Source organism: Lacerta agilis, chromosome 4 (genome assembly GCF_009819535.1).
Source record: "Lacerta agilis isolate rLacAgi1 chromosome 4, rLacAgi1.pri, whole genome shotgun sequence".
Classification (NCBI taxonomy): Eukaryota; Metazoa; Chordata; class Lepidosauria; order Squamata; family Lacertidae; genus Lacerta; species Lacerta agilis.
The window spans coordinates 11,229,802-11,251,108 of NC_046315.1; the positions used below are offsets into that span (position 1 = coordinate 11,229,802).

General features: G+C 43.4%; 1 protein-coding gene across 1 annotated transcript in view; it reads right to left on the bottom strand.

Moving 5' to 3' along the window:
• PRCP (prolylcarboxypeptidase) overlaps nucleotides 1-21,021 on the bottom strand; it is a 28,011-nt gene extending 6,990 nt beyond the window's left edge. Inside the window, exons 1-5 of the mRNA XM_033146030.1 lie at nucleotides 20,858-21,021; nucleotides 4,561-4,701; nucleotides 3,283-3,384; nucleotides 2,420-2,601; nucleotides 369-526 (exon numbers count right to left, since the gene is read on the bottom strand). Of these exons, the coding sequence (XP_033001921.1) occupies nucleotides 369-526; nucleotides 2,420-2,601; nucleotides 3,283-3,384; nucleotides 4,561-4,701; nucleotides 20,858-21,019 (745 nt within the window). The 5' untranslated portion in view covers nucleotides 21,020-21,021. The remainder of the gene's footprint in view (nucleotides 1-368; nucleotides 527-2,419; nucleotides 2,602-3,282; nucleotides 3,385-4,560; nucleotides 4,702-20,857) is intronic.
• Nucleotides 21,022-21,307: the final 286 nt, after the last annotated feature.

The window sequence follows — 21,307 nt, forward strand, 5'->3', positions numbered from 1 at the left end:
CCAGCATTTGCACTTCTTAAAACCAAGCTGGGAAGAAAGTACCTGGTCATTATAATGTGTGAGATATGTAAAGGAAAGTGCAATCTCTGGAGAGTGAATGAAGTGGTAGCCTATTAAATCTGTATACCATCCTACACCCATAGGTCTCAGGGTGGTTCCCAACCTAAAGTTGCAATATTAAAATAAACACAAAATACATAAAACAATACTAATTTCTCCAAACTAATAAAAAACACACTTAATGATTAAAAACCCTTAAAAATCCCCAAGGCAGGCATGCTTTATAGAACTGCTAGGAGCACATCACAGCAGAGATCGAAGGCCTAGAGAAGGCTCTAGACTAGTTAGTCTCTTCATGAGCTGCCTACCTGTGGAAGCAAGACGGTCAATGGCTGCCCAGGAGTTCCTGATGCTTTCTGAGCAACAGTTTCCACTCTTTTTGAAATCTTCAGTTACAATACGATAAAAGGTGCCACAGGGAACCAGGCTGTCGAACTGCCAGATAGGGGCTGAAGCTGCAAGAGCTCTGTGAGCCAAGGGGGGGAAAGAGAGAAGATCAATGAATAAGGAGATTGAACAGCACTTGTGGCAACAAGAGCTTTTGCCATGGATCCAAACCTAGCAGTGAGCCAAATGAATCATCCTCCAAAGCCATTCAGTCTTGGCTTGTTTTTCGTAAGCTTTCCCCCTTCAATTAACAGCCTTCCTCACAGAGCTGTTGCTTTGTCGTTCTTCAACATGGGGGTTGCAACCCATGACTTGCTTGTGCCAATCTTAAGAGTGAGGATATGACAGTGGCAACAGCACTGTTTTTTAAAAAGGAGAAAGGGTAGTGGAGAAAGGTCACAAGACAAAATTAAAATGTGTCTTAACTTGCTGGACTGAGATCAAAATATAGCTATTAGATAAATGTGTGGTGAATTTCCAGGTGGGAAAAAGGCTGGAGGTTGCAGCTTTTGTTAATTCAGTTCTGCCCTGCCTTCTCAAAAGCAGCAAAGGTGACTTATGAAATAGGAGTCCAACGGCAAAGCATATGCCCGCGCTGCCCAGTTCAGGGTAGGAGAGGGTTGGGGAAGCTGCTGCTCACTCTCCTCCTGCTCTCCGCAGCTGGGTCAGACATGACCCAGCAATGGAGCTGCTGTGGCCGGGTGCGCCTCTCCATGGCTCAGAAGAGCAGCCGCCAGGTTAGAAGAGCAGCTGCTCCTGGGCGCAAGGTGTGCCGCCCACTCACCTGCCATTTTGTCACCCCACTCAGTCATGACACCCGGGGCAGACTGCACCCACCACACCCCCCTGCCTACGCCTCGGGAGGAGTGAAAAAACATTTGCACAGAGAAGCATTATAGAAATGATTGCACATGTAGGCACTGCTCGACTTACAGAGCAAACCTATGCAGGTCTGCCCAGAAACAAGTCCCACTGGGTTCAATGTGGATTAACTTCCAGGTTAAATGTGTGTTGTGTTTGTAGCTTTAATCACAGATAAATTCAGGGTGGTTTTCCCCTGCTCTCAGAACAAAGGGGAAGGAAGGGGAAGAACTTGGGCTCAGTGGCTCAATGAGAACAAACACTGAGTTGTTAGTGAAGCAGCACAAGCAGAGGTTGAGCTAAGGGAGGCTCCCAGTCTTAGGAAAGAGCACAAGCAAAAGGGCTGGACATACAGAGCAAATATTCTATCCAGAATACCCAAAGTCATATTTGAGAGGCTCAGAAGACCACCCTCCATTTTTTGCAAAGCCGTTCATTTTGGCCATACAGTCCTCCACATATGTTGTTGGAGTACAATGCTATTCGTTCCTGACCACTGGCAGTATTTGCTGATGTGTGTTTAGAGTCCAAAATATCTAGAGATCAAGATGCTGGGGGAGGTTGTAAAGGACTGTGATGTGTATGCCATCTGATGCATATAGTTAATGGATGCTATTGCAGATGCTGAAACACCAACAAATACTTCTGATGTCTTCAACTGGTTCCTAAATGTGGAAATTTCCTGAAGCACCAAGAACAGCTGGTCAGAGTCAGTACAAGAGAATTCAGATGCCATGGCCCATTTCATCCAGACCCACTCCAACCTTCCTAACATTCCTGAGAGCTAGCCCTTCTTAGATAAGAGTCCGTGCCTCTGTGTCCACTGTAAACTGCTGGTCCCCCCAAACTGAAGTAGTTTGCTCTTGTAATAAAGGAGTTTGTGTGTTTGTGCACGCGCATGTATGCACGCACACACACACCTTATCCATGAGATGAACACATCTACAAACACACACACACAAATCTGATATAATATATGTATTTATTTGTGTGTGTGTATTTGATTATTGGATATTTAAATCCAATTAGTGATAGCTGGTTCCCTGTGAAATATGCAGAATTTCCTATCAGACAAGATCATTTTCTGATACTCTTTTTGTACTGCACTCACCCAATTACTATATGAGGATATTTCATTCGAAACCATGCAGCAAGCATCCCTCCATAAGATCCCCCTATGGCAATGACAGGAGTGTCCTGGGTCCCAGGGATAGTATTCTTCAGGTATTGAACGAGTACTGCAAAATCAGCCAGAGCTTGCTCTGAAGACAGGTAATTCAGATGCTTGGCATCCTGAAACAAGATTGCATGACATTTGCATTTAACAACAGAAAATTGACTCTTAGTCTTTGCTACCCCAATGCAGGAGGTGAAAACGCTATTCATTTCTCACATGGCTCAATGGAAAGAGCACCAGAAACAATGATGTGGGAGCTCAGCAAAAAGGTACAGAAGAATCCACACACGGCAGCAGACTTGACTACTCACTGCACAGCAGCTCACATGGTTTCTACTGCAAAAGAGCAGGAATGTGTCTGGGATGTTCCCAACTACTTTGGATAGCACAAGCTCCACCTATATGACCATGTGATACAACTGCATCCTGAAATTGTGTGTTGTGGGAGGGATTATGCCATAGTTGGGTAAAGCTACGACAGTGGGCGAAACCCTGTCTACTTTTACCAAAGGAACCCTTGCAAATGTCACACGGCAAGACTGCCACCTCCAATGTAGCAGGACTATGAGGGAAGACACTGAGTTTTAGCTGTATTTAACAGGCTACCCTTGCTGAAACTCATCCCTATACCTCAAATTTCCATTTTGCAATTGCTCCAGAGCTCTCTATTATTTATGTATAAATTGCTTATGTTTTTTTTTCTATTACTGCACCCGTATCTCCCATTCTAGTTGTCCTCTAAAATTCTAAATTTTCTATTGAACCAATGACTAACCTGAATGCAAGGGGCTACTTACACTGAATGATTTGTTTCCAAAGGGCAGGGACTCTCCATAGTATCGGTGTTCAGCAAATACCAATATGGCATCAAGCTCTTCTGCTATGTTCCACATAAGACCCTGGAAGGAAGTAAAGAGAAAAACCAAGCAGAATAAATGTTATCTATTTACAAACTACCAACCACTAAACCATTTAACCATAATTTTAAGTTAGAGAACATCCTATGCATATATAATTACTACAAAGCAAAAGAGTTGTAAGGTTGTATATTCTGAAATTTATCATTCCAATTCATATACTATATATTTTGTAAAGCTGTTTGTTCACTATGCATTTGGAAATCTCTTAAGATATGATAACCAAATTGTGCATGATGGTTCCTGAGACCAAGGAGCAAGCTTTCATCTATGTTTGGATACACTTAGATGCCTTTTTGAATCAACATGAAAACTGAGCATTTGAAAACTGACCTGAATTTAAGCACTAGGGTTTTTTTTTTGGGGGGGGGGCATATTCTTAGAATTGATGAGCAATACCAGGTAGTAGGTTGTTAGTCTCAAATAAAGTTCATATTACTGATTATTCTTCTGTAATATGTTAATTTAGGGAGCAAAGAAAACTCAACAGCAGTCAGGACAAACAAGTTGGGATCCAGTGGATTTCTGGCTCAGTTAATTCCCAGCACACCAAGGCTATGCTAGCAAAAGTACCACATCCCAGCCTAACTCCCTTGTCCCAGATCAGCCAGGGTAAGCTCTGCCTGAGCTGAGACCAGTGGTTATTATGTTGGCATAAGCCCTGAAATAAATGGACATTCCAGGGGGGTGAGCAGAACTGGGCAGGGTGGCTTGCATTGGCTCCTAACTCCATTCAGATCAGCCACATGACCTGGCAACCAGTGTGAGCATATGCTGGCAAAAAGGGTGATATAAGCAAAATTTATGCTGGCATATTTCAAGCAACTTTGTCAGCTTCCTATAGTTAGGATTGTTCTGTTAGACATATTCTGTTCTACCATTCTGAAAAGGATGGAACAGTATTCTTTTTCCAGTTTTTTTGCTTTATGCATTTTTGCAGCAGCAGGATTTGTCACCACTTCCAAATCATTTAGAACAAAGTTCTTTAAATAATACAAATGGGATATTTTTTGCTCCAGAAATTATCCAGTCATTTCCATTATTATACTCCAATCCCAAAATATATGTAGGAAATTAGAATGCCAACGGTCTTCTAAGAACTGTACAAATAATAAATGGCAAGAGAGTTCCTACCTAGAATACCAGAATCTCCCTTACCGTATTATTGGCAAACCAAGTGATATCTCCTTCATTGCCAGTATAGAAGAGCATCGACCCGATATTTCTCTTCCAGTGCTGGTCTGCAATGAGGTAGCGTTGCTTGAATGTGCCATCTTCAGAAAAACCAAAGTGGTCGATCTGCAGCAACAGACAGAAGAGAGCTCATGATATGGAAAGCAGGTAAAACTCACCAATAAGGAATTTCCTAATTTTAGACCATTCTATCTGCAACTCTCTGAGTAATGAGATTCACAAGCTATTTATTTATTTATTACATATCCCACCTTTCCCCCACAAGGAGTTCGAGGTGGCATACATAGCCCTCCTCATTTTATCCCAAAAATAACCCTGTGAGGTAGGTTAGGCAGAGTGTGACTGGCCCTATGTTACCCAGTGAATTTCATGGCTGAGTGGGGTTTTGAATCCTGGTCTCCCTGGTCCTAGTCTGACACCGTAACCACTACACCAACTGGCTCATGTGCTATTCAGACATGCAGAACCTATCACAGTAGAAACAGACTCAAGGAAACATACTCAGCAAAGAAGACTGGGATGGGAGAAAGACAGTAGATGGAGCTGTTGCATAAACTAAAACCTTCTTCCTGTTAAAGCAAAAGATGTGATCTGAAGCTTTGTGCATTTGGGACTACAGTACTCCGATGGGAGCCCATATATGTTTCAAGAAAGGCTACAAACAGAGCCGTCTCATCCATAGAAGCCGGTGGCGCGGTGCGCCAGGGCGCTGGGCGCCCCAGGGGCGCCCCCGCGAGCCCGCCGGCATACCGGGCTCCTCCTCCCCAACCCGCCCCCGCCCCCACGGGCAGGCGGGCACTCGCGCGCCGGCGGGCGGGCTGTAAGCCGCCCGCCCTCGCCTCCCAGAGCCCCAGCTGGAGCGGCGCGGGGCTTTGCGCGACCTTCCAGCACTCCAGCTGGGGCTCTGGGAGGCGAGGGCGGCCGGCTCGCACTCCCGCGCGCAGCCGGCCGCCCGCCCGATGCAGCGCGAGCTGCCCAGCAGCGCCGCGCCGTCCAGCTGCGCGCGGAGCGCGAGCTGCGCGGGAGCGCGAGCCGGCCACCCTCGCCTCCCATCCCGGAAGCGCTGGAAGGGCGCGCAGAGCCCCGCGCCGCTCCAGCGCCACGCCCCTCACCCCCCGCTCGCCCACCCCCCTCCCAAGGGGCGGCAAGCGCGGGAGGGAGGCGGCGAGAGGCGGCATGGCGGGGGCGCCGGAGGGATAGCCGCGCCAGGGCGGCAGATCCCCTTAAGACGGCTCTGGCTACAAACAGTAACAGTGCTGAAGAAGTGACCTTTGAGGATCCTCAGAGATACTCAGAGAAGTTATTCAGTTCAGTATAGTCAAAACACATTGGGTTCAATGGGAGGTGGGGCTGCCAAAGTCTTTTTTCATGGATGCCCACCCCCTTTCCGCCTATTTATTTATTTGCCAGGCGTGTAAAGCTGAATACACACAAGTTTTTTTTTTAATGTATTTTTATTAAAAGATATTCTTGGTTTACAAAAGTATGTGCAATCTCTCTCTTTTTTCAAGTAACATTTTTTACAGATCAGTTTCATTTGTTAAGACATTAGGAAGAAAAGGGGGAGAGAGGCGGAGGGGGGAGAGGTGAGTGGAGTCGGGTGGCAATGTTTCTATTTTACTTAATATATGTGGGGGTTTGTGTCAGCATCGCTTGTGCAGGTTCTCTGCTATTCACTTGTGTTCCTTTGATGGTGAGAGAGGTTGGGGTTAGCCTAGGGTGTGGTTGTTCATTTGTGATTGGCTGTGGTGGTTGTTGTTTTCATGTGTGAGTGGGGTGGGTGGGTGTTTTGGATCAGGTTAGCCATATTGATTCATATGCTGTTGGTGGATTTTTGTCATTGTCTTGCTGGGCTGTGTATGTGATAAAGGGGAGCCATACCAGGGTGAAGGAGTCTTCTTCTGTTTGTCCCCATGTCAGTTTCAGTTTATTGGTTAATTTTTCTAGTAGGGCTGTTTCCCATACTGCCGGTATTTTGTACCATTGGTCCATGCTTACTCCTGACAAGTGGCAAGTCTCTCCAGTGTCTGGTTATGATGTTTCTGGCTGCTGAAAGTAGGTGGGTTATGAGTTCTTTGTGGTGTAAATGGGCATTATTGTCTCGGAAGATGTTTAGCAGGGCCAATTCTGGGGAGATTTCTAATACTTGTACACACAAGTTAATTGTGTGTAAGTTGTGGGCTTACTGTGCAGAATAGCAGTGGTGCTGCAATGGCAGGGCTTCTGAGGCAGGAGTCCAGAGCCCTGCTCAACACAAGGTTTTAAACTGAATGAAGCAATGCAAATTGTTTTATTGGTAACCAAAGAACAAACCCAGGTTGCAGAATGTGGTTACACTTGGAGTGAGATCACAAGCCTAGGTTCAGATTCAACATCAAGCCAAGCCATGGCTTAGTTCCCAGTAGCATGGCAGCAATAAGAGCAAGAGAAAAGCAGAGTGGCCACAGTTTTCTCTCCGTCAACAAACATGTTCATTGTGTGAATGGAATCTATTTGCACTATAGAATCATAGAATTGTAGGGCTGGAAGGGACCCCAAGGGTCATCTAGTCCAACCCCTGCAATGCAGTAATCCCAGCTAAAGCATCCATAATAGATGGCCATCCAACCAGTGCTTAAAAACCTCCAAGGAAGGAGAGTCCTTGACAAGATGGTATCTGCAGGCTGTCTTCCCCTGCAGATTGCCGTGATAGGTTAGGTATGCTGGAGATAAGACAGTCTTTAAGGAATCCCAACACTCCATTTTGTTCATCTATTAATTTCATTCCCTTGGTGGCTGTATTATCCCTCTGTGGAGCAAAGCTAATGTTGGGACTTTCATCCCTTGCTTTTTTCCAAAAGCCAGAGCAAAATAGGATATTACTCTCACACACTGCAATTTAGGTGCTGGTGCTGGATCCAAGCGTAAAGGAGTATCACTCTATGGATAAAATGTAACTAGTACAATTTTCTGATCATGGGGAAAGGCTTTAAGAATTCACACTAGTCCCAAATAAGACATGGCAGAGGGCAACAGGGCACATCCTGTCTATATTATTGTCCTTGTAAAAAGATTCGGGGAAGTCACAGGATATCCTCCTGCAGCTTACAAGCCCATGTCAAGAAGTCAAGGCTTCTTAAATCTCAGTTTTAAACGAAGTCTTACTTTTTAAAACATGTAATCAAATTTTTGCAACATCAAGAAGGGCAGGAGTAGGTACAGTGGCAAGGCTAAACATAGCAATCCTATGCATATTAATTCAGAAGTCTCACTGTGTTCAATAGGACTACTCCCCAGGAAGCATGTTTAGGGTTGATTCAGCATTTTTACACTGCTGAATCAAACGTCTGTCAGTTCATCTTAATTCTCAAAGCACTGATCGAACCCTAGCCCCCAGGAACCTAGAGGGGCTCAGGGCACCCACAAACCCATAACAATACTTTGTCTGGGAAAAGACATGTGTGAGCAAGAGTTACGGGGCAAGTCAGTCAAGACACATTATTACAAAGGTCCAAAAGTCCTTATACACAAGACTCGTCAACTGTGGATCTACCAAGAAAGCTTGTTCACTGCCTTTCACTCATTGGTCCTAACTTAAGGTAAGTTACCTACATAAAATGCAATACATATAGATGCATCTTTACCTGTTAATGAAAGGCATACAGTGTTAGTGCAAGATGAAAGGGGAGGTCACATTTCAGAGCCTGGAGGCAACCAGAATTATCATCATTATAGCAGGGTATTAACTAGGTAGACCTTTGCAAGGTTGCTTTATTTGTGTCTGTTCTGCATCACAGCAACAAAATTGGATCAAGTGACACTTAGTTCCAGGGCACCCTAAAGGCAAATGTTGTGGCACAAGCTCTCACATGTACTAGCGAAACAAAAGAAACAAAACTTATTCTGAAAGCTACTGTATTTGTTAGTTCTTCCTCAAAGTGTCTCAAAACAGCTGGTTCCGTTTGCTACACTAAGATGGTCATAACTCCTTTGCTAGAATTAGATTGGTGGAGTTTTACCACATGCCAGTTTTTAAAAGCTAAGGAGGAGAAAGTTAAATTGTGAAAACACGTACAAAAAAGGAAGCCAGCCTGGAAGCAGTTTCACAAAGCATCTTTAATTCCTGGCCCAGATACTGAAGAAAGATCAACACCTTTGTCACTGTAGTCACATTAAAGTAAAAGCAGGAAGTTTCAAAAAGCAGAAGGGGGGGCAGGAAGGAAGGATGGGAGAGACAGAGAATGTCTCTTCCCCAGAATGGAGGACTTATTCCATTCTGGTGGTTGTTCCACATGTAGTTTTTATTCAGAATCTTATTTTGCACAGGCATTCCCCTCGCCCCAGGAGAACTTCTGCTTTATCAGTGATGTACTGAGCATCATGAGGAACATGAAACTCATGCAGAGGATTTTCCAAGCTACCACTCCCAATCTTAGCTCACACACCCAGGTGAGGACAGTGGTTTACTCAAAGAACGGCAGGAACTCCACAGCCCAGGCATGCAATGAAGAGGGTGCTCAACACATGGGCCAGGCTTGCTTCCTTTCACTGAAGGAAGGGGAAAGATCAGTGTTCAGGTATCTACATAAACTACAAACACATACAACCATTCCTCTCTACTACAGAAGAACCACCTACAGACAGGCAAGTCCCTAGGTCCCCTAAACAAGACAAGGAACAACTTACCACCCCTCCCTGGCAATGCAGTAGAGGAGGAACTAGGAATCAATCTACCCTTGTTGCAGTGACTAAGGAGTGCATAATAACCACGTGGCAGAACCATCCTTCATAGTTAAGCTGGCAGAAAGGAGTCAGCAAGAGGCTTCAAAGCACAATGTGAAAAGAATCTATAATGTTGTGGGGAATGAAACTGCAGTGTTTCTAAAGATTTAATTGTTTAATTCAAGGTATGCATGGATTATGCCATGTCCCTCAGCAGTTGTTTCGTGACTGGCACCCACAGCAATCTACCGAAATGCCAAGTGTGCCCACTGGCCATAGAAAAGTTGCCAAGCCCTGATGCAAAGTCAATCACCATGTTTTATTGCAATACATGGAGATGCTTCATGCTGGCACCACATATTCTCAGCTGTCTGAGAGATGCCATTTCAACTGCATCTCTGACACCCAGTGTGGCTGGATGAAGATATGGCAACAGCTCCCTACTATCCATAATTTGAAAGATGGAAGCAAGCCTTGAGACTATGTGCCCTCCATCCTTCAAAGGGATTATCTATTTCAATCCTGGCCTAAACCATCTTTGTCATATTTTAGGACAAAATCTGGTTTGCCAATCCATCAATTTCAGATTTATAAGGGAACTGAGATTTTTGTCTGTATAAATCTCATGTGAAGTCACAGCTACTGGGGGAAGGGGGGGAATCTGGTCTGAAGGGTAGGTAACATGGGGTGAGGAATATAGATCCTTCAGGACCCTTCCCATTTTGTAAACCATGATTTGTCAAGCCTCTGCCTCAATCAGACAGGATCAGCCCCCTGAGGACCAGATGACCCTTAGGGTCCCTTCCAACTCTACAATTCTATGATTCAATCTTCTGATAAATCCTTGTCTAAAACCAAGACATTCATATTTCCTCCTCCCTTTTCACCTTTGGTAAGCCTCTTCACCTTTGGAAATTTTGCTCTACTTCTGCTTTTCCAAAGATAATCTTCAATCTATGTTTTTTAAAAAGGAGATGTTGCATCATGGTGTTTATATTGGATTCAAAATGCAAATTGACTCTTGCTTCCCTCTGCATCTTCCCAATCATAACTTCCCTCTAATACACACTGCAAGCTTAACGTTTGCTTGAAACGTATTCCCAGAATATATATAACCTTAAAACTGGTCATAAAATGTGAGCACTTTTATATAGATAGCTGAGTAATTAGATTTTATGGCTTGATTTATTTTCATCAGCAAGCGTGTGCTCCAGACACTCAACACAGGAATTGAAAATATCAGGTAGCAAGGGATGGGAAAACCTCTGCCCCAAATCCTGGACAGCTACCGCCACTCAGAGTATGTTACTAGCTCATTTCGGGGCATGAATCTGTGTGCATGACTAAAGTGATCATACCGGAAGCTGTGGAACAGAAGCAGACTTTGGTCATTAAGACTCTGGCTCATGGTTTAAGCAGGCTTGGATGCCATAAGCCAGGCTTCCTCAACCTCGGCCCTCCAGATGTTTTCGGCCTACAACTCCCATGATCCCTAGCTAGCAAGACCAGTGGTCAGGGATGATGGGAACTGTAGTCTCAAAACATCTGGAGGGCCGAGGTTGAGGAAGCCTGCTATAAGCTTTAAGGGCAGAAAATCCCATGTCTACCTTGACCCCTTCGTGGAACATGAGGAACAAAAGGCTTGGCAAGGCTTTGGCTGAACTGAGATCATGTGCCAGGTGAAGAAGATGCAAAACTCGTTAGCAGCTGAGTGACCTTCATGAAACTCTTTGTGCCCTGATAAGACTTGAGAATATGTCACTTCCCCAAAATAATTAAGTAAAACTAAAATACCTTTCTTTTTCTTTTACAGGAGTCTGCTACTGATGTCACTTAACTACATAATTTAATTTTAGTGAGAAAAGGTGATGTGAGAGAAATGAGTGAATTAGAAGACAGGAAAATTACTTTTGCTAGTTTTATGGTATAATTTTGCTGCTTTGATGAAGTCATGCAGAGTTCTTGGCACACAATCCACTGATAAAGATACCCAGATGGCAGTGGAAAGAGGGAAGTCCAATAGGAACTTCTACAAAGTCCTTCGACCCTACAGACAACAATAAAGACTCCTATTGTCAAATAAATCCCCCAGTGATTTGTTCACAATACATAACTATTTTTAAACAGCTCTTACGATATACCAACTCTTTCCATCCTAAAATTTTGATTAACCAAGGATGTTTTTCAATGAGAGTTTGATACTGGTTTCCGTTTGCTTGGGATCACTTGTATTTTAATTACAAATGCAGCCATCCCTACCCCTGCCTGATTTTTTTTTTTTACTACAGTGCAACCTTGATTGTCGAACGTAATCCATTCCAGAAGACTGCTTGACTTCCGAAACCTTTGACAACTGAGGCACAATTGCCGGTTGACATTTAAAAATAAAATAAAATGGAGAAACGTGCCTTGGAAGCTGTTTGGCTTCCGAGGCATGTTCAAAAATGGAAGCATTCACTTCTGAGTTGTCGGTGTTCGGGTTCCGAATTGTTCAGCTTTCGAAGCGTTCCAACAACGAAGGTTCCACTGTATATGGTTCAGTATTTCATGAAGCACATCACTCAATACTTCCAAGGTCAATTATTGCATAGTCCTGGAACATATTGCTTGCAGCACTGACATCAAGATCTTGACTTTAAAGGCTATTATAACCTAAGACCAGATATAAAGAGCTCTATTAGGTTGCTGTAAACATGATCAAGCCTGCCTGAGTCTATAGAGGCGCTCATTTCATCCAAAGTGGGAGCCTCCCGCCAACCCTAATGTATTTTAGAGGTACATTCAAAGATAAACAATAGGCCAGGAGCTTGCTAGTAAATACATACTGTTGTTCTGAACAAGAAGTCCAAGTAGATGTTCTCACAGAGGAGCACAATGTACACTTGCATACCAATCACACCGATGTTCTACAAACGACAAGCTTTCACTTTATTCAGGTTACAGCTTCTTTACACAGCAGTGTCAAAATATGCGACCTCACATCATTAATTTCTTCAGAGACGATATGTTTGCCTTCCTCCCCTCAAAATGGGTGTCTGAACTCCTACACCACTTCCTGTGACTAGAGATGGGAAGGCCTGGAAAAAAGCGGTTTTTTAGAAGTCCATGAGAAAAATGACAAAGAGGAAGAAGAAATGGAAAATGATAGCAGTAGTTCAGAAAATGAGAAAGAATAAACTGCATGTATATGTTGTGTCTTCTGTTGTTGTTGTTGTTGTTGTTGTTGTTGTTTTTAAAGCACTACTCAAAGGGTAGACCTTCTATGGAGCTTAAATATTGAGGTAGACCTTAACTTTATTTGCTGTTGGTGCTAAGGGGCAAATCTGATTATTATTTATGTTGATGGTTTCTTGCATTTTTTGTTGCTTTTGAGGGAAAGGGGGGTGGTTACCTGTTTTTTTGCAAGCATAATACTATCCACGCAATTTGTAAAACTACTCCACACTGAACTTTTTTTTTCAATTTTTCCAAAATTTCCATTTTTCCGGGAAGAAACCATTTTTTCCCCATGGCTTCAAAATTTCCAGAAATTTTACATCTCTACTTGTGACAGACTGGTGCACACAACCAGCATTCGAAACTCCCATTGTTCTAGGAACATTTTGCAACAGGGAATTTCACTGTGAGCAGTTTCTGAGCTCAGAAACCGCTCGCGCTAATGAAATTCCCTGTCGCATAATGTGCCTAGAACAATGGAAGTTTCAAACACTGGCTAAATGTTGCTTTTGTGCAGTTTGGTTTCAACATTTGACAATGTACATTCAAAAAGTTTACTATCCTTTGTTTTTAGTTCTGCCACCCAAGGAAGATACTATCTAGTAGGATATATCTACAAGGGCAGCTCTTCTAGAGTCAGATTCATAGGGCAGTTCCAGCCAAACTGAAAATAGGTGTCTTCGGGAGTTCCATGCTTGGGTGTGGTGGAAAGCCATCATACCACACAAAACTACTAGTCACACCTTTCCATTCTAATGAGTTTTAGGGCACGACAACATTTAAGCAACCATGATACTCCATTGTTAAGAAGGTATTGCTTAGTCAATGACAGCCTTCTCTTGGAATGTCAGGTGCTAAATCAGGATAGGATAATAAGGATAGATAATCCTATATTATATGTGCCACAGAAACAATCCTAATTTGGTATATGGATATGAAAGATGACTGAAGTAATTCCAGTAAGGAGTTTAGGGTCAAAGCAGACATGATGAGGGCTGAAGTAGACATATGCATCCCTGTATTGGCACCAATGGGTAGCAGGATTTCCTCCCCATTCCAGCTTCAGAGAAAGACTTCCCTCGGAACTACAGTAGAGGAAAGAACAGTGAAGCTCTCCCTCCACTGCTGCTCTTACCCTGTTAATTATCCTAGAATGCTACTTGTTGTTTTGGCCCTTTACTTACTACAATACCATGGCTTAAGAGTGGAATGAGCCCAGGTGAGAGCTGGGAGGGCACACCTTTCTTTGTAGAGGATGAAAGTTAAGATATAGTGATGAGGAAGAATCTTGTAGTTTCTTTATCTGTTTGTTCTTTATTTTGTTTGTTTCTTTTCTGTATTTCCTGTAGATTAGTTTGTTTCTTTTATTTTATTGTGAAAACTTCAATAAACTCCCCCCCCAAAAAAATAAAAAGAATTTAAAAAAAACACCACTGGTTAACTTGCCCATATTGTGACTTCTTCACTATTAGGGGGCCATTCCACAAGTTATACAATAACCAGCATGGACTTGCTTCCAAGCATACATTCAGCAGAAGTTGCAGCCAACCTTTGCTCTTTTAAGAGATGCACTTAAAGGACATGTGTTTTCAAAGCACTAGCTTGTCAGTCACATTAGTGACACACTTATGTGTTGCGTGCCCAGACATATGCTTTTGCCCTACAGAGTTTACAGTCGTACCTTGGTTGTCGAACTTAATCCATTCCAGGCGTCCGTTCAACTCCTGAAACAGTTCAAAAACCAAGGCATGACTTCCAATTGGCTGCAGCAGCTTCCTGCAATCAATTGGAAGCTGTCAGGTTTGCAGCATTCGGGAGCCAAAACATCCAAGTACCAAAGCGTTTGAGAACCAAGGTACAACTATTTCACAATCTTGGTCCCTCAAAAGTTTGCTTGGCTCCCAAAAAGTTTAGAAATTCTAGCCCTTGTGGCTTTTGGAAAGGCGATTACAGTGGTACCTCTGGTTACGTACATAATTCGTTCCGGAGGTCCATTCTTAACCTGAAACTGTTCTTAAACTGAAGCACCACTTTAGCTAATGGGACCTCCCGCTGCCGCTGCGCCACCAGAGCACAATTTCTGTTCTTATCCTGAAGCAAAGTTCTTAACCTGAAGTGTTATTTCGGGGTTAGCTGAGTATGTAACCTGAAGCGTATGTAACCTGAGGTACCACTGTACGTACCTGACTGAACCTCAACTAGAAAGCAATGTCGTGATTGCCCAAGACTTGTAATCTTACACAGTAAATCTTGCTTGAAGCTACAGTTATTTTAAATGAAGGCTTGCATTCTTTGCCCTGTGAGGCGCTTATACTAAGATTATGAAGGCTATGTAGTAAAACTCAGGGGTAAGAAGACAGCTCCTTTCTCCACAGGTCTATCCTAGGCAAGCCAAAATGGGACACCATGAAATGATTAAGGGATCCTGCCATGCCAAGCTTTTTGTGTGAGCATGTGTGGAGGGGAGGGGTTGATGAAGTGAGGGAGTGCACATATCTAAGCCTTTGTTACTGCATTAAGCACTGAAGTGAAGGAAAATGCTGGAAATTATGAAAAGGAAACTCTTCATTTACAGACATCCTTAAAGAGTCATGTCTGCAGTCTGACCTACAGATTAAGTGCATAAAAATAAAGTTTCACTGAGAAAACACAAGCAACTACTTCCACTGTTTCCGAGGACTATTGTTCAAAGGCCTATTGTTTCACTCACAGTTTCTTTTGTCCCTCACTGCATCCTCACTATGCAAACATCTGCCAAAAAGGACTCAAATGAGCAACGCTGGCTAGCAACCTCTAAGAGACAATCACTTATTTTAAGAACAAGATAGAGAAAATCTGACACCTCTTTCAACTGGTGTATGATGGAGGCAATGACTCTGAAAAGCGAGTTATGAAATACAATACAAATTTAAAAAATACTCCAGGATCCACTCCATTAAGACCTAGCCATTTATGCATGCCCCAGAACAGTGTTCTTCAAGCTTGGCTAAGGTAGCAGGGGATGTTGGGAGTTGTAGTCCAATAACATCCAAGGACTCAAGGATTAAGAGAACTACCTTAGAAACTCTTGCAGCAAAATATTGCAAGGGAAAGCTGGCAACACTGTAATGCGGAAGCATGCTTGCCATTACTATTCTTCTTTTGAAAAATCCACAATGAAATTTCAAGGTTCTTCATGGTTTATAGGTGCTAAGACATTGCACTGAACAGTTGAGTCTACAGCATTCTGATGAAGGTGATCTGTGCCATCTGTTTTAACTGCCTGGGAGAATGGAAGACTGCATTTTCATCTGTGCATAATTACTTTCATGTATGAAACCAGGAAAAACACTAATTACACATCCGTCAAAACAAATTGATGGCAAGCGAAACTGCCATGTGCTCTCCTCCCTTCTGCAGGCAATCCGAGAAAATTATTAAACCAATAAGCTATTTGGCTTGCAACATCTTTCCTTCCGCCCTAGAGTTATTTTTACTGAGCCACCCAGGGACAAGGCATTACTACACTTACAGAAACGCAAAGATCCATGCTTCTACTTGAAAGGCTTTCTTAGTTTGTTGGGCTATATTACAAGAAGGGTTATGGTTTTTAGTGGTACCTTGAGTTACAAATGCCACAGGTTACAAATGCTTCAGGTTACAAACTCTGTTAACCTGGAAGAGTTACCTCGAGTTGAGAACTTTGCCCCAGGATGAGAAAGGAAATTGTGTGCCGGCGGCGCAGCAGCAGCAAGAGGCCCCATTAGCAAAAGCACGCCTCTAGTTAAGAACAGTTTCAGGTTAAGAACAGACCTGCGGAACGAATTAAGTTTGTAAGTAGAGGTACCACTGTATATCTGTTGGAAGCCACCCAGAGTGGCTGGGGCACCCAGTCAGATTGGCAGAGTACAAATAACAAAATTATTATTATAAGGCTAATTCCACATGCTGCGAACAGTTGCCCCTTCTACTTAAAACCTGTAACTTGCCTTAAGCCTTATTAAAATACAGTGGTACCTCGACTTCCGAGCGACTCGACTTCCGTATTTTTCGACTTCCGAATGACCTCTGGAAGCGAAAAAATGGCCGCCGTTCCGAGATGGCGCCTTCGACTTACGAAGATTTCGACTTACGAGCGCGCCTTCAGAACGGATTACTTTCGTAAGTCGAGGTACCACTGTAGTAAAGCTTTCTCCTAAGCAACCAGACACAAAGGAGGGCATGTTACTGGACCTCTAGGGGAGAAAATGTTGGCCAAGTGTAAGTTGTCAGGCAAGGATAATCTGAACTGTTAAAATGCAAAACCCACCCCCCACCCCAGAACACCCCTTAAAAACCAAAGGAAGAGCTACGCCAACTTCCTGCACTTTTGAAGTAAGGAGCAAGTGTCTCTAGACAAGAAAGTGGTCTATCCCACCCACTGCTAACGAGCTGGTCACATTCTCTTAGTACATAACAGGCAGCCACCATAATAAATTCCAGCTACTATGCAAGCCCTTCTCGGAGCTATGAGGAAGAGGAATTGCACACAACTGGATTTTGAAGTTGGGAAACTACACATACCTTCAGTGATTTGCAGGGCCAACAGGGTTATGTCATAATACAACTCTTCTCACAGCAATTAAAGGTTCCCAATATATGCATACACCATCTGAGTTTGTGTGTGTGTTCCAAGTCTACATGTGCAGCCTTATTTATTTATTTGTTACATTTCTATAGCACCTTTTCTTCCAAGGAACTCAAAGTGGTGTACATGGTTCCCCTCCTCTCCATTTCATCTTCACAACAACCCTGTGAGGTAGGTTAGGCTGAGAGATGGCCCAAGGTCACCTGTCTTCCAGGTCAAAGTCCAACGCCCTAAGCATTATGCTACACTGGCTCTCAGCCTTGGCATATTTATATGTGATTTACACATTACCGGTAACTCTCTTCAGTCAGGTGATCATATGGTATTCTGCCACGCAACTGCCTCGCCTGCTACAATAGCATGGGGCTTTGTGCTGCTTATTCCAAGACAAAAGTACAAGTCGTAATTCAAGCTTTGTCCTGACCCTCTGATCAGTCTGATCACTCCAGTCTCAGCACCTCAGACTAGTTAATAGAACAGACTTCCATACTGACAAGAGACATACCTTAATTATCAATCATGGAAGAGGTCACTAAACTGATTGCTTCAAGGCAAGCAGAATGCATTTAAATACCAAGCTTCAAGTTATGTGCTGTCCCCATGACTTCTCCAAATCACATCCTCATTTTCTGGTGGCATTTCCATGAAGATAAACATGAAACAGATTCCGCATGATCTCCCAACATAAATTATTGAGTTTTAGCCCAGGGGAAGGGACACTCTGCCCCACAGAACAAATGTGGCCCACCAGTCCTCCTCATTCAACTCATGAGAACATTTCCCCCAAGCCATACCCACCTGCCCAAGACCAGACACATGGGGAAGAGAGAAAAAGTGACCCCCCCCAAAAAAAAATATTAAAGTGATGCACAGGAAACTTAATCTTTCTAGGGCAGAATCTCATCCCACTCTACAGGCAAATTTTGACAAATGAGCAGGTTAACCCACCTGTCATTCCCCCCAACTTCATTTTTTCCATGAACTTATTAGTTTTGTTCTACAAAATGCATCTGAAGGTGACTTACAAAAAATATGATGCGCAGTAAAACCACCACAGAACTAAAAGAGAGTACAAGCTAAAACACATTCCTATTTCTATAAAGACATATCCCACCCACTGAGGGCCACAGATAATTAAATACCAAAGACCTGGCAGAAAAGAAAAGTTTTTCCTGGCGTCCAAAGTTCACTTAATAGTCACAGCCAATAGCCGTGTTTTATGTTCAAAAGTACTTCACATACATTATAATCTCATCAATCTTTACAAGGCTACTATTGATGAAACTCATGAAATTTTAGTGTTTTTGGCACTGAGGTTTTAATCTCCTCTTCCTAGGAATCAACTAACAGTTTACAGCACAATTCTCTGGGACTTTCTTCTAAGAAAGCATGCAACATGTTCAACTGGGATTACCCGGTACTCTCAGGCAAGTGTATATAAGAGCTACTACCAGAGGATGTTAGTTAATAGGAAAAGCCCAAGAAACCTGCAAACTAATATTGAAAGGATAGGTTAAAATTAGATGAACTCATAGCCAAAAAGTTTAATAAGGTACAATGGTTCTGTCTCTAAACACCAGTTGCTGGGAAAACCAAGGAGAGAGAGTGCTATTGTGCATCAAGCTGGACACAGTGAAAACAGAATGCTGATCCAGTAAGCCTGTGGTGTGATCCAGCAGGGCTCCCTCTTATGTACTTACAAAGACAACTGACTAAGTAGAAGGGAGAGACCAGAGTTTGCACAAGAGCAGAAGGGCATAAGGCTCCATTAGCAGAGGATGGCAACTGTGTCAAGGAAAACTGGCTGGGCTAACTGAAGATATCTCCTAGTCAAATAGAAACACCATAGTTAGCTGAAACCCAGTTTCTAGCTTTTGCGTTCGTGCCCTAGTGGTGGGTTTCTGAAGAGCACTTGTCTAGTCACTGCTGAAAAACAGAATAACCATGAGTTCATGTAAGCTTAATGTAAGAAAGCAGCAGCCTGGAGCTACAGAGCTGTGAGAAAGCACACGCTGTCATTCAAACAGGGACCAAGCACCACTGGGAGATTACACCACCTGCTTTCCTGGAAGAACATTATGGACAAGGGTGAAGTCAACGTGGCTCCATCGGCTACCCAAAGAAAAGCAGCTGCAAGAAGCTTGGTTCACCCCCTCCCGCCAGAAATTACATTTATTAAGCAACTTCCAACTGAAACACTAGTGTCAAGAGTATGTATGCATTTTTCCTCCTCCCTCAAAATCTTTTTCCTCTTACGTATCTCTATCTTTTTAGGACTGAGCTTGAAGATGCGAGCAGTCTTATTACTGATCCTTGAGAGTCACTCTGGGGGGTCTTCTTAAAAAGGCAAGTACTTTTTTAAGTATGTAAGAATACTTAACTTGACACGGGGGCCCTCCAGTCACACTCATCCTGACCTCCTTTCACAAACATTGTCACAGAGGTTAGTTTATATCCCATATTCACTGAGTCTTCCATCTTTGCTGAGCATATATTCCAATTAGTTTATGGGGCAGTTAGACAATACTGAGCATTCAACCCATCTCCGTCCTGATTTATATGTTTTCCCATGGCTCACTCATCTGCCCCACACTTTTCAATGCCTGCCACTTTCCAAACTTAAAAAAGCCTTATTTTTAAACGTGGCTCTGTTGCACTATGGAGGCAGGGCCCATTGACCCACCTGAATTGCAGTTACATTGTAAATTCCTATTGCTATTAATAAATTACCAATAATAAATTTAATAGAATATTTAATTTAATACTATTAATTTATTGTTGATGGGAAACTTATTAAAAACAAATTATTCAGAAACTATTGTCATTGATTTAATATTGATTCATTTATTACCAATAGCAAACTATCAATAAGTTATAAATTATTATTAATGAATGACTATCAATAAGAAAATTATTACTAGTATTATTATTACTTTTAAATATATGCATGTAAACTTTTGTCCTTATTTCCTGTCACTTTCCAAACTGGGAAAAAACTTTTTATTCTTTTGAAACGTGGCTCTGTCGCACTGGGGTACAGGGAACATTGCCCCACCTGAAGCGAGAACACCTTTGCCAATGACTACTTTTAGATATACTAGTTACAGGTAGGTAGCCATGTTGGTCTGCCATAGTCAAAACAAAATAAAAAATTCCAGTAGCACCTTAGAGACCAACTAAGTTTGTTCTTGGTATGAGCTTTCATGTGCATGCACACTTCTTCATGGTATCTGACCCACTTGAAAGTCTTCATGGTATCTGACCCACTTAGAATCATAGTTGGAAGAGACCACAAGAGCCATCCAGTCCAACCCCCTGCCCAGCAGGAAACACCATCAAAGCATTCCTGACAGATGGCTGTCAAGCCTCTGCTTAAAGACCTCCAAAGAAGGAGACTCCACCACACTCCTTGGTAGCAAATTCCACTGCCGAACAGCTCTTACTGTCAGGAAGTTCTTCCTAATGTTTAGGTGGAATCTTCTTTCTTGTAGTTTGAATCCATTGCCCCGTGTCCGCTTCTCTGGAGCAGCAGAAAACAACCTTTCACCCTCCTCTATATGACATCCTTTGATATATTTGACCCACTTGAAAGTCTTCATGGTATCTGAAGAAGTGTGCATGCACACGAAAGCTCATACCAAAAACAAACTTAGTTGGTCTCTAAGGTGCTACTGGAATGAATTTTTTTATTTTTTGATATATTGTACAGTATGCCTTTCAGCTTATTCCCCGCCTTACCTTCTGGGTGACATAGCAGGTGCGGTAAATGCGGGAGTCATGGCTGAGGCCGGAGTCGGGGCGGGACGCCGTGTGGAGAGAAGTGGGTCCAGAGACGACGACGCCCCCCGAGACAAGGCACACAGCCGCCAACAACACCGCTAGAAGCCCCGGAAGCCTCATGATAAGACTACCTCAGCCTCAGCAGCGCACCGCCCGTTTTATAGCTGAGCATCGTGAGGGCGGGGCCGGGGGAAGGGAGAGAGCCGGTCCCGAGGTGGCTCCTGGCTCCGCCCATAGCCGTGAGGGGAACCGAAACCAAATCCGTTGGACAGTGAGGAGGAGGAGGGGCGGGAGGCCCCCAGCTGCGCTAAACCCCGCCCTCCTCCAAGCCGATTGGCTGGCAGATGGGGCCCTCCTCATTGAAGGGCGGGAGGTCGGCTGCCGAGGCTTTCCGCGATTGGCTAGCTC